A 13,106-nucleotide genomic window follows, 5' to 3' on the forward strand; every position below is an offset into this window, starting at 1 on the left:
ATACTGAAAACGGAAGCTTGGATAGGTAAAAACAGCAGACAATAATTGAAAGGGCAACTGACATAACTTGGATTGAAGAGTACACTAGAAATACGTTTTATATAACAACTAGATTGAATTGTTGCCTAGCTATCAGCATCCTGCTGTAATATAATCACTAAATAATTGATTTATCCTTATCAATCAACAGAGACTGAAAGTTTTAATGCCCCTTTGCCTCAACGAACATATTTTATTCGCTATTCTATCTAATATTTGTTAGGAGCCCCGCCTCAAGGCAGGGCGACGAAAAATTGGTCTATAGACTCATTCTGTTGTTCTCCTCCACGGAAATCTTTAGTAAAAGGCGAAAGATTTATGCGTGATGAAGGAAAACCAGAGTTGAATTATTATGAGTAACACTGGGATCATATTTCTCTTAAAATCATATCACATGTGGGACAAACCGCTTTCTACTGTAACTCCATACGCATGCGCATCGACAAGTTGTAAATGAATGACATCGTCTAACGATTGACTTCATGAGCAAATAAAATACAAAAGGGAATGATGTCTCTACAGTGAAAAATATCGCCTTTGGCAAAATGATACTTTCTTTCTCCATATGTTCTTCGGCCAACAAATATCCGATCAACAGTGGCTTGAAAACGCAATTTTCCGGCGCCAAATGTTTTAAAACGCCCTTCTCTTATTATCCATCCTGCGAGGGATTAGAATGTGCTACTGTCACTCGACCTTTTAAAGACCAGTGTTAGAGGAGGTAGAATCGGGGTACCCCAATTATGGCTCCAGTGTTACATGGTGTTAGTGGTAAGTAACTCAGTCACCAGTCAAACAGTCAGTCAGTCAATCAGTCAGTCAGTCAGACAGTCAGTTAGTCAATCAGTGAGTAGCGGTTCATTGTACGCCCTCGTTTTGGCTCTTCATCTGCTACTATGTAAAAATCAGGATAATTGTTCAATCTATGTGATAGCTAACTATAGTGGAGCCCTTCGTAGGTAGTACATGTATAGTGATTACAGTCGAAGCTTTCTGGACAGAGACACTCTCTGATAGTTGACAGTTCACGATCAACTTTCAGTCGCCTTGACAAAATCTTTCTTAACTCGTGCCGTATAAAAACCCATTCCCCTCATAAAAATGGACGACAGTATGAATTATAGAAAAGAAAAAAGGAACGTCGAGATATTACAGCGGAAGAAACGAAAGAAACCAAGAGGTTTTATATGACCACAGGACACTGGAAGATCTGGAAGATACCTAGAGAAAAAAAATTAGCTTCCCGTCTCAATAACGGAAAGATATGGGACTTTTACAGTATTCAGAGCAATTATGTGGCATCAAAACGGGCGCATCACAACAAGTTTAACTTCTTATAACTTAGACAAACGTCTGAACATGAAGATACTAATCACATCTTGCACGAAGTATAAACGGTCACATTGATGATCTACTCTTACTGTACGGAAACATCCGACTTGCCATCCGAATTGTAACTCTTATCTGTTAAGAGAACTCCTATGCCCCTTGGTTTCGTGTCAAAATCATGCCCCATAGGTAAGTGGTTTCTACGATATACGCCAGGGCACGGTTGTTCAAAACGTTGGATAGCGCTATCCAAACATTACTTTCCAGCGGATAAGTATTAGGGAAACCAATTGCGTCATTCACTGAATAGAGATTTATCCAGTGGATAGCGCTATCCATCTTTCGAACAACTGGGGCCGGTACAACAATGGACACATTAACTGGGTTCAAACATAGTACTTTATTAACAATTAATTCCACTGAAGAGTGTGTGCGACCTTTCACATGGCGAGTCTGTCACACTACTTTGTTAAGTGTGACTGTTGCATAAAAAGCACATAGAACTCAAATTACAAGATTCTACACAGGAACTCCTTAAACACCGTTCCTAATCAAATGAAATGTCAAGATAGGAAAGTCTCTCAAACTCTGGACTTGTTTCAGTAGTTTCCACTTTTAAAAACTAAACGTGTTTTCAAGGGGAATGCCCTTTTTCAGGGAATAGCTTCAACTTTAGACTCTTGTGTATATTTAATAAGGGCTCCAGCTATTTTAAGTTTCTCCCGTTTTCAACGTTGCACTTTGTTTTAGCGCTCTTTTACTCAATAACTAACGAGAATCAAAACTTCGGGGAAAAACCTTGACTAAACTATATAAATTTAGCCAAGTCTAAAAGCGGAGTCACCGTAGATACTGAACATTTTCTTGAGACAATTACAGAAATTCACACAAGTCTAAATGACTGCTTCATTACAGCCACACTAACAATTTCAGATCTTAACAGACATTGGTTTTATTGAGATGCATATCTGAGAGAAAATTTTTTGTTATCCGGTTTATGTTGTTATGAGACTACTTAAATGTCTTACCAGTCCTTGCAAACAAAACCTCAAATAGCTGAACTCAAACGATGTACAATAGTTTGTACAGTTATATTAGCTTATGGTACTCAATAGAATTTTAATAATTTTACGATATAATTCGTTTGAGCTTAGTATTTGAGTGTTCTTGCTGTAAGTTCGAACTCAGTGAGACAAATGGACGAAGAGTTGCAAAAAGGAAATAAACAAAATTCGACACTTCAATAAGACACCGGTAACAACACTGTCATCATCACTTTTAACCATAAAATTCTCTTTGTATTCTACAACAGATAACAGACAGATTTCTTTCGATGTAAAAATGGTAATTTGTAAATTAAGAAGAGTCAGATACAGTAAAAAATACACATAACAACACAAACTCCATGGGATAAGAACTGCAAGATTGCGGTGGATAAAATAGCTTATCCCTTGTTTTCTCCTTTATTCATTTCTGTTGCTATTTCCACTGCTATCTAACAGAAAAAAACAGTTTCAAGATGTAGTTCTTGTTGGATATTGAGCATGTATAATGACAGTAAAAATTTCTCCAAATGGTTTGATCTTTTGTGTGGCAGTTGGTCGGGTTAAAACAGAAGAGTTCCCATGCCTCCCATTTCGCTCTGCTCCTTGACAAATATTTCAAAATACTGGTAAATGATGGTGACGGCCAGTAAAATTCCAGTTCCAGAGCCAATTGCACCTGAAAAGAGAATAAGTGATAGCTAAGCATCAGCTTCACACACAGTAGATGACCACTAAACAAGGAAATTTATGAAACAATGTAAAAGTTATGTAATGTAGACTGGTCCCAATGGTCTCAGTATAATAATATTTTCGGTTTTCACATGATGTTACCAAAATTCCAACTACCGCATTTATTCGATTAACCGCCCTGGGCGCTTATTAAGTTTTTGGACCTTGAGAGTGGGTGCTAATTCGGGGTTGGGCCCTTATTGGAATAAATACAGTAGGCAATTATCGATTTTTCAGAGTTTCTACTTTCATGAGGTATTAAAGCATGCAAACACCTTTATTTATTCATATCTTCTGTTCAAAAGGGTTCGAAATTTTCCTATAGAGGATGCTTGAATTTCCAAACCTTTGCATGATGTGGCATTTAGTTGGTGTCCGGGAAAGCTCTTATGTGGGTTAAAATTGTTACCAATTTTTTAAGATTTTGTTATCTAAACATTCTTTGTCTCAGAATGAATATTACTTTAATTTTTTTGAGTTCCTCCAGTGATGTACTCCCGCTTTTGTAAAAAAAACCTTTAAAGACATGTTTTTGTTAGTTTTCAGCCACCATATTTGTGCCCCCTGCTGTATTCCTACAAAGCTTTGTAAATTATTTTTTGGGGGGCAAAACATTTTTCCGAATATCTCACATGTGTAATATCACACAAACCTGATTTTTGGTGAGGCTGTTCTTTTATTTCTCTGATTCTCAATTTCTGTATTGAATGGTTTGCATTTTTTATTTTTGATGGCATGACAGTAAAAACAGAGGATTATGACATTATTACAAGGCTAGTCCCATGACCAAGAACCCGGTCAAGAGAGGTGGGTATAAGTTAAACTCAATGAACTCACCCATAAAGTCAGCCAGGACAGACAAAGCTCCAATACAAAGACCACCAAAGGCTGCAGCAGTAGGGATGTACCTTTTATGACAAAAAACAAAGATTAGAGCGGTTTTCACTTGACTGTCGTAAAACCAAAACCAAAGTAAATACACTAGCCAAGCAAAGGGCGTAGTAAAACCAAAACCAAACCAAAACCAATCCCTTTCGACAGTCAAGTGAAAACCGCTCTATTTTCTTTCAAATACAAATTCAATTCCAGTAACCAGTAAAGCAAAGAGTTAAGCAAAACTGCCTGTGTCTTTGATTAAGACATCTCACAGTTACAGTAGTTACCATAAAACATAAGAAAAAGTTTACCTGTTCAGCTCGTGGACCATAGACTTGTCTCGGTGGCCTCGCATCACCATTTGTTGTTCTTTGAGCTGCTTAGCAACCTGAAGAAGTAGCAATGAGAGCCAAACTCTTAATGAAAGAAATAATACTACTTCAATGTAATTTTGTGCTATGTACTGTATACTGCATTCCACACTCTCTTCACCCCTCACCTCCCGTCACAAATACCAACAGGACACAATAAAAAAAAAAGGTTTAAGAGAAAATTGACTGCCACTGTAGTGAAAACCTATTTGTTACAATACAAGGGTCACAAAAACTGATTACAAATCACAAGGTATTTAATTAAGAAAATAGCTGAGTGTATTGAGATTTGGGTCAAAAGAATTACAACAATCAACTAAAGATCTGGCCAACCTTGCAATGGGTAACAAAACCAACTACATTTCCAATCTGAATTAAAATGCACATTTGCAATATGACGACTTACATCTTTAGCTGAAGAGCCTGACACATCAATCCATGTCTTAGAGAAGAAGGCACAGGAGCCAAGCATAAAGAAGATGTATAAGACAGCATGTATGGGGTCCTCTATAATGTGCCCCACTGTCTCTGGAGGAGACATGTAATAACACAGTCCACCAGTGGGGTATGACCTAGCAGGGCCACCACCAGCTTCCTAAAAACACATTCAGAAAGGTGAGTCACATCATTCCAAATTTTAGTTATTGTCTTACTACCTTTCAACCCTCGAAGTTGTAACCATCTTGGTTGCCATGGCGCCTAAAATTTTGCACCTGGTGACTTTATTTGTTAAAAAGTTTCCCTAAACCAAAAGAGTTGATTGCCACATGATGACTGAGCAAAAACTTTAACTTGGAGGGTTGGCTTTTCAATTTCTTCGCAAGGTAACCACAGCAGCATAGCACATGTTACTGTGGGCTTGTAATGGTCCCCTCCCCTCCCCCTTCCACCAAGGTCTACAGTATGTCACCTACACATTTCAATAAACACTGCTGGCACTTCCAAGTGCCCTTAAAATTGATAAGCACGGATAAAAGAGAGAGGCCCAATGGTGTCATGTCACTGCACTTTGATGTGAGCACCTGAACATACAGCCCTCATCTAGTGTTTATACAAGAAAATGCAACCATTTTCAAGGACCACCTAATAAAAAAATGCACATTCCCAGTATTCTATTCTAATAAGACTTTAAGGCTGGAACTGTTTACTTCACCAACTACTCTACATTTTTCAGTTCACTTGTCTTAAACTGATAGTTAATTATTATATAAAACATAAAGCACTTTACGTGAATAACCGTTAAATTCTCCAAGCTATGATTTATATTCTGTCTTAGACAACCAAAAAGCATCAAAAACACTTTCCAGGCCACTAAATTCAAAGTTGAAGAAAATTCAAGGAATTTTCAAGGACTTGCACAGAAATTTAAGGACTTTTCACAGAAAAATGGAACTCAAGGACTTTTCAAGGACTTCCCCTAATTGGGCACCTGTGCCCAAGTTCATCTATTGGTGATGAGTTTAATGGCCATTAAAAGTCCCCTAGGGTGTTAGTTTGGCAATGATGTATCTTACAAAGACCCACCTCCCAAGTTCCAAGGATATTAACAAAGAAATTTCCTCCAAACTTTGTTGACAGCATTTGGGAGATGACATAGATGTTGGACACCAGAGCGCTCTACAAGTCAAAGAAAAAATTGAGAAATACACGTGAGCAGGGCCGCACAATAAGATTATTACTGCTTCACCTTCAAAATGTATGCAAAGTTCAGAGGAGCCACAGTAAAATTGAAGGCACAAAAGGAGAGTGATTTGGACAATTTTTACATTACGGTTAGTAACTATGGTTGGGCCAAGAAAAATGTGAACTGAAGCAGCAGTGTTAAAGGTTTTCCCAATGGTTTAAATTATCAGAAGGTTTGAAAAACTCAGGTGTAAAATTACACCATTTGACTGGTGAAGTGAAGTTACATTTGGTGTGAATTATCAGGAATTTTAAAAAACCAACGGGTTTAAGAAATCAGGATTTCTACTGTGGTGAAGTTTCTTTTCCTGAACAAAACAGTCCACAACAGTTATTTTTTAATGAATGATGTGTTTTAATGTACTGGTATTTGGGAATGCTTGGAACCTTTATAGAAGAAGGGGTAATACAGAAGTAACCTGCTTTATAGGGGGAAACTCAATTAAGATTTGATTGTTTGGTCTGCTCAGACAGACTAAAAATACACTGTGCATAGTGTCTATTGAACTCACTTGCAAGATAATGGGAATGTTTGAGGTGTAAAAAAGCTTGATTGGGTATGAACTGTACTGCCCTCTGTAACGAGCTGACTTGATTGGCAGATCCACACGGAAGCCCTGTAAAGAGAGGCACACAAACATTCAATCTAGGGTATGAAAATTGCACTCAGCTAATGCAAAAATGAATTGAGTCACCTCAAATGGCATTCGATTGTAATTATTGTGGGATTATAAAGACTGTCAAGCAGTCTACCTTGCCTAGTAGAAAGCAAATGCCCTGGCCCAGAAAAAAGAGGTGGAGACAATAACACCCTATGCTCCCAAGGGGGGGGCAATTCTATGAGTATGTGGTTAAGTAAGTCCTCCACGCTATTCTGACACATCTACATCCTTCACATGAAGCGGAAGCAGAGACAATCAAAGAAGTTGGTGACACAACCAAGTCATCAGACATGGCAATCATTAAAAAAAATGCATATGTAGTACTACTGTAGTCTTCACAGTCAACCTCTCTTGGAAATATTCAGTGCTCATAGGACCACATAAATTAACAATAAAGACAAGAATTACATGCAAGACTTCATGATTACCTGGAAGTAAATAACTATTGCAAAGACAAAGATAGTGGCAATGAGGTTGGTAAGATTTGGCAGATTTTGACGATAGAAGGCTTCACGCAGACCACGCACTTTATCTGTTCTGGTGGCCAGCAAATGGAAGAGAGCAATGATCGCTCCTTCAAATTCAGTTCCTGAAAAAAGAGGCAGGTTATTAGTTTTTCAGGCATGTCACTAAGAACTGAGGGGCCAGAGATTTCCTCTGGATACTATCATCATGACCTCCGGCTACTCATAGAACTAGGGGTTTAATTCCCAACATACTAATAACACGTATACAGCAACTTGAAATCTTAGTGACACACCTGGTTTATTTTTAACTACTTTTTTTCTTATTATGTACTTCTCTTTTTCCCCAGATCCGTGATACCACAAATGGCTAAAATGATTTTCTACGTGTCACTACCCAATAAAAGGGTAAGAGAACACTGTTCGGCACATTTCTTGTAAATCTATTGAAACTAGCCTAACCCAATAATTAACATCCAATAATTAACAAGACCAAGCATTCAACCACATACCCCGGCCAGTATTGATGGTTGCTGGACTGAAAGCTTTCCACACAATAGTCTCACAGATGTTTGTAGCAATGAACAATGAGATTCTACAAAATTATAAAGTAAAATAATCGCACTAACTGTTACAATACTGCATATTATTGTTTCCTTAATCCATTCTGAATTAATAAGGGACTCTTATTGTGGCACTAAGGCCTGATTAACGTAAAACAAAACATCAACATAAATGCAAACAAAAAATACAAATGTGCGAACTACATCGACACAAATGCAAGCAAAGATGCGAGAAATGGAAAATGTTTGATTTCTTGCCTCGGCACTTGTGCCTGCATTTCTGCTTGCATTTGCATTTGTAAACAAAAGCCCAAATGCAAGTTGAAAAACCTGGAATCCAGAATGCATAAATGCACATACATATCTCACTGTGCTTGCATTTGTATTGGATGTGTGTTAGTGTTCTTTGTGTAAACCAGCCCTAATTATTTTGTCCATGAAGAAAAAGTTATTCTAGGTAAAAACCAAATTTGTGTGTAATCAATTCTTCTCTGTATTAGTAGTGTTTTGGGTCATCAAACTCACATGATTGAAGCCTTGATGCCATTTCGCCAAGATAAGTGGATTTATAAATGAGGGATTCTTCTCAATTTTTTCAGTTTGGCAATTGTTGCAAACAAAAAATTTGAGCTACTTACCCAGATCCCAAACCATAACCTTTCTGCAAGAGCTCATCAAGAAGCAGCACAATGAGACCAGCACAAAACAGCTGTAAAAAGAAACAAAATTTCAATGCATTTAAATGGAATTTAAAGGAGTTAACAATGTGCTATTGGTCCATAGTAGGTCAGCATGTACATGTACATGCCCAGTAGTTTGTTACATCCTTCAAGAGATTCACTGGTGTACATGGAGTTTCCTTCCAGCTGCGTTGTTCCTGTTACACGGTTTCTTTTAATTAATTCTTCTTCCCTCCCCTCCTCCCTATGCTTCTTTCTCCACTGATATTTTCACTGTGACAGATGCCTTTTGTTTCCTTATGAGTTTGGGGATCATGGCTGGGTTCCACCATTGTGCCAGCCATAAAGGCATTCTTCAATCTGGAGACTGGCTGTCAAAAGTGGAAGCTCCTGGATACTCTAGGCACGTACCCAACCTCTATTTAACGATGCAGTTGTTAATGTTAAGTGTAAACAATGCACTTCAGGACTATAAAGACACAAAGTGCCTATTTCAATATCTAACCTTATTCAAAATAGCTCACCAAAGAACAGAGTACATATAATAAAAAGAACATGTCTCAAGTTACCTGAATGATAATCAAAAGGCAGATACCAGGGCCAAGATCAGAAGGGTCACCATACATTCCAGTCATAACATACACCACAGCCTGGCCAATGGTAATAATCATGCCAAATACTAGTGAAAAAGAACACTTAATCAGTGCATTGTTTATTATAGCTCTGACAAGGACAGTAAACTCCTCTATGCCCAATATATCCTAGCTCCTTTAATACATACACAGGGACTGGGTAGGGTCTGGTAGATTATGCCAGCATAATTTTCAGCATAATACTATACAGTTGATGTTCGACTGTACACTGAACATCATGCATAATGATTGCAAATTAAACTATACTACTTTTTAAACAAAATCAAATGTTGTATTGCAGTTTAGAAAATTGCAAGCTAAATATCCAGCAATTTCCAACTCCAATGTACAAAGTTCATAAAAGCAGTGACATTTTAGGAACTGAATACCTTGATGATACTAAAACACCAATGCCAAGTGCATTTGGTGCAGTCTAAGATCCGGTAACCTCATTATGCTACACTTCCGAGCATAATTTTGAGCATAATACCTGGACTTCATGTAACATAAAAGCACACCAGTCCATTTTATGAGTATAATCTGTCAGAGTATCACCCCTAACATGAGGTGATATTTTTAGTCTGGAAGTATTTTGCCAAAAGTGAACTGAAAGAAGGCAAAATTGCAGGTATCTTTACATACTCAAAGGGCTGTAGAAAACCCTAATGCTTCACAACAGACATAAGATAGTAGAGTTAACTGTCACCTTGGAAGGTACTTACATTTCTGAGATCCATTAAAGAGAGCTCTGTCTTTAGGACTATCACCAACTTCAATGATTTTAGAACCTGCCAGGAGCTGAGATATTTTTTCAAGTTAGATTAGACCAGTTCCATTGTAAATACGCAAGATGCTTTAAGTATAATTGCAGTCAACCCATACCTGCATAATCAGTCCGGATGTAACAATTGGGGAAATTCCAAGTTCCATAAGGGTACCTAAAAGAAACAGCAAATTTCAAGAGATTTCAAGACAGTGTATGCTTTTGAATACAATAATTTTAAAAGGGGTTCTTTACACTGTATGTACAAAACTAGCCTGATGAATTTTAGCTTTAAGTAGGTACACGATCCCTAATGTATCGGTCGAATCAAAGCTTCAACATCCCCCACCCCCCCGGGCATTTGACTTTTTTGAAAATTATTGTTCAAATTCCCCCCTACCCGGGCCAAAATGCCGTTCAAATACCCCACACAAGGGTCCATTTAGGTGATCAAATGCCCCCACCCCGTGGACATTTCACAGGCACATAAATGACAGAAGGACAGCAGAAACGCCTTCAGTTGTCGAACAAAATCTTCATAAATACAGCAAATAATTGGAATTCAATATAACAAAAACTGAGAAGCACCGTTAGTGTATTTGCTACAAACAAAATTCTCGTGCAAAACAGCGGAAATCACTGCTACAAGGTCACTGAATGCTCAGCTTTTCTTTGTGTGTCCTGCAACATAGAAACCGTTCTATAAAAAAAATCCTACCTACTACATCATGACCATTCATCGCACACCTTAGACATGCAGCAGGTCAAAGTAATTGACCTCTGTTGAGTTTTTTATTGTAGCATTGAATCGCCGGTAATAGGTATTGTATTCCATTGTAAACACAACTTTTATACATTCATATATTCAAAACCTGAATCCAATATTAAAAATATTAAAATTTAAATATCTTCAATACGGCACAAAGCTTGTTTAGGCCCTTTCCTCGTAACCAATTGGTCACAAAGGCACAATCTTTTCCACGAAAATCCCCCAACACCGCTTCCCCCATGATAGCTTGCCACGCCAGAAATTTCACATGAAATCGAGGGTGCAGTTCAAATTCCCCACCCTTAACACATGGGGATCCAATTCCCCACCCCCTGGAAGACTCTGACAATCAAATTCCCTCGTCCCCGGGACGGCAAAGGTGTCAAATGCCCGGGGTTTGCCCGGAGGGGGCGGGGGGGGGTGTTTAAGCTTCGATTTGACCGATACATAACTCAAAAAATTAAAATTAAAGTAAAAACTATGTTACACTTTGACAGCAATGATGAAAGCTTTTTATCAATCATCATTAAAGGGTTATTTTTAACATATCAAACACTTAGATTTCTCATTCAGTGTTTTGTATGGGTCCAAAATGTTTATGTGATATATACCAACTTTGCATATAATTATTTCATTCCAAAAGAAATAAACAGTATCCATTTTTATCTTATTCTCCGCCTTCTAGTATAAGCAAAGACACTTAAGATACAGTGTATCTTCCAGCTATTTAAATAATTTCAAGAGGCACAAATTTTGACACAAAAAAGATCACGAAAAAAAAAGAGAGGTAGAAGTATTTGTATGGGTCCAAACTGTTGATTTTATCATGAAATAAAAGAAAATATATATCATTTCATGTGTGATATGGGAATATTTTCAAAATACAACTAACAACTTAAAAGTTGGACCTTTACAAAGAAACGAACTTTTCCCTTCCCCTGGTAAACGTGAATTTGGAGAGAAATAAAGACCGCAGAAGTCTCTTAAAATGGCCGCAAGAAGTTACTTCCTTTTTAGAGAGACATTCAAATGAGCAACAAAAACCCTGAGGATCAATGTAGTAAAATAAAAAATAGGTAAATAATAAACACAAATTTACTTTCTTTTTAAAGTTACGAGAAAACAGCTGAGGATGTGGTGAAATTTGTACCCGCACAACAAGATCTAATTTTACGGTTACTGGTTGGAATTTTGGACGAGTCAAAAATATAAAGGTTGTAGAACTTACCCCTGTTAGAAGCTAAAATTACTCTCATCCAGTAGAATGGATCTGCAGAATCCGAAGACATGATGCCAAACAAAGGAATCTAAAGAATAAAAGGTCAAAACTGTTGGGCACTTTCGACCTTGAAATTGCATTTTGAATGAAACCGTAAAATGCCGGTTGAACAATGAAGAGATAATATAAAGCTTACGTGCGCTTAAAAAATATTTGCGGTTCGAACTTCTGATGAACTTCAAAAGAACGAAAAAAAGGTTTACCAACCTGGCAACAAACAAGGAAGATGAACAATGTAATTGCAGTCCATAGTACTTTTTCTCTAAACTGGATCTGTAAGAAGAAAGCCATTATTTTTAGAGAAAGTTGAGAAACACTATCCGTATATTCCTATCTTCATTTGGCCACACGCGTTAGTCCACGTACTCTTAGTGTTAGCCAAACAATTCTTCTTTATATGCAGGCAAAAGTTCAGCAAGAAACGGTACAATTCTACAGATAGGCAAAAAAGGGTGCTTCAGCGTCTTCTGGAGCCTTTTACGACAAAACTTACCTTTCTTTCGGGCTTCGAGACTTCAGGCAAAACGGAAATGAACGGTCGTAAAACCTCGAGAAATTTAACTGTGTGAATGAGAAAGAAATCGATCGTTATTTCTACTCGAAAACGAGCATTCAGTCTTAAGATTGCTACATTAACGAAGTCTAATGTGTTTAAACTACTTACCACCCATTTTTATGATTTTTTCTGTGGCCAGAAATTGAAGAGTTTACAAAATGAAATATAAAATTTAACTGTGGACAGACAATGGCCACAGCGAGTAAAGAAGAGAACTCGACACGCAAAGCGCAGGCCCTTTACGTCATCCGGTACCAGTCCTTCGCAAGACTGCGAGAGCATCCGGTTTTTTCAGCCGAAAAAACCGGATCTCAGGGTCAACCAAACCATTTTTCAATGGATGCGTTCATTTCTTACAAACTCGCTCAATTCTTGACTCGCTAAGCCTATTGTAATATACATAGCACAACACTAGTCTAGCTCGCACAATTATTCTTCCCCCGATATCGCGAGGCCAACTAGTGGTCTATTATCAATGCTGCGTTCTGGGCCCAGTTGTTCGAACGCGGGTTCTAACCTGGGGTTAAATTTTAACCCGGGTTTCTTTTTCTTTTTATCAAAAGCACTCTCTCGGATAATTTCCTCTATTTTTTAGCATATCCAATCATCAAATTGTAGGCAAAGAGAATTCAACTGAATTGGCTTTTTAAGCCCTCATATCTGAG

The 13,106-nt window shown here is 37.7% G+C and overlaps 1 protein-coding gene and 1 non-coding gene across 2 annotated transcripts; both read right to left on the reverse strand.

The window, feature by feature from the left end:
• Positions 1–263: 263 nt before the first annotated feature.
• LOC140949297 (U5 spliceosomal RNA) lies at positions 264–384 on the reverse strand. The gene has a single exon (XR_012167109.1). It is a non-coding gene; the product is annotated as a U5 spliceosomal RNA (small nuclear RNA).
• Positions 385–1,749: 1,365 nt separating this feature from the next.
• Positions 1,750–12,685, reverse strand: LOC140948290 (protein transport protein Sec61 subunit alpha). The gene is made up of 16 exons (XM_073397523.1): positions 12,550–12,685; positions 12,379–12,446; positions 12,093–12,158; positions 11,835–11,913; positions 9,957–10,012; positions 9,797–9,872; positions 9,012–9,121; positions 8,401–8,471; positions 7,712–7,794; positions 7,164–7,324; positions 6,586–6,690; positions 5,915–6,007; positions 4,797–4,985; positions 4,331–4,407; positions 3,981–4,051; positions 1,750–3,090 (listed from the first exon to the last, which is right to left on the reverse strand). The coding sequence occupies exons 1-16, from the start codon at positions 12,554–12,556 to the stop codon at positions 2,975–2,977; spliced, it is 1,428 nt and encodes a 475-aa protein (XP_073253624.1). The 5' UTR covers positions 12,557–12,685; the 3' UTR covers positions 1,750–2,974.
• Positions 12,686–13,106: the final 421 nt, after the last annotated feature.

Source organism: Porites lutea, chromosome 9, assembly GCF_958299795.1.
Source record: "Porites lutea chromosome 9, jaPorLute2.1, whole genome shotgun sequence".
In the NCBI taxonomy this organism is placed as follows: Eukaryota; Metazoa; Cnidaria; class Anthozoa; order Scleractinia; family Poritidae; genus Porites; species Porites lutea.

Excerpts from the sequence above, each read along its gene's own strand:
- LOC140948290 (XM_073397523.1), bottom strand. Across the intron at positions 10,013-11,834 it reads AATTTTAGCTTCTAACAGGG|GTACCCTTATGGAACTTGGA; the intron begins GTAAGTTCTACA and ends TGTTTCTTTTAG. Across the intron at positions 8,472-9,011 it reads GCCTTTTGATTATCATTCAG|CTGTTTTGTGCTGGTCTCAT; the intron begins GTAACTTGAGAC and ends TTCTTTTTACAG.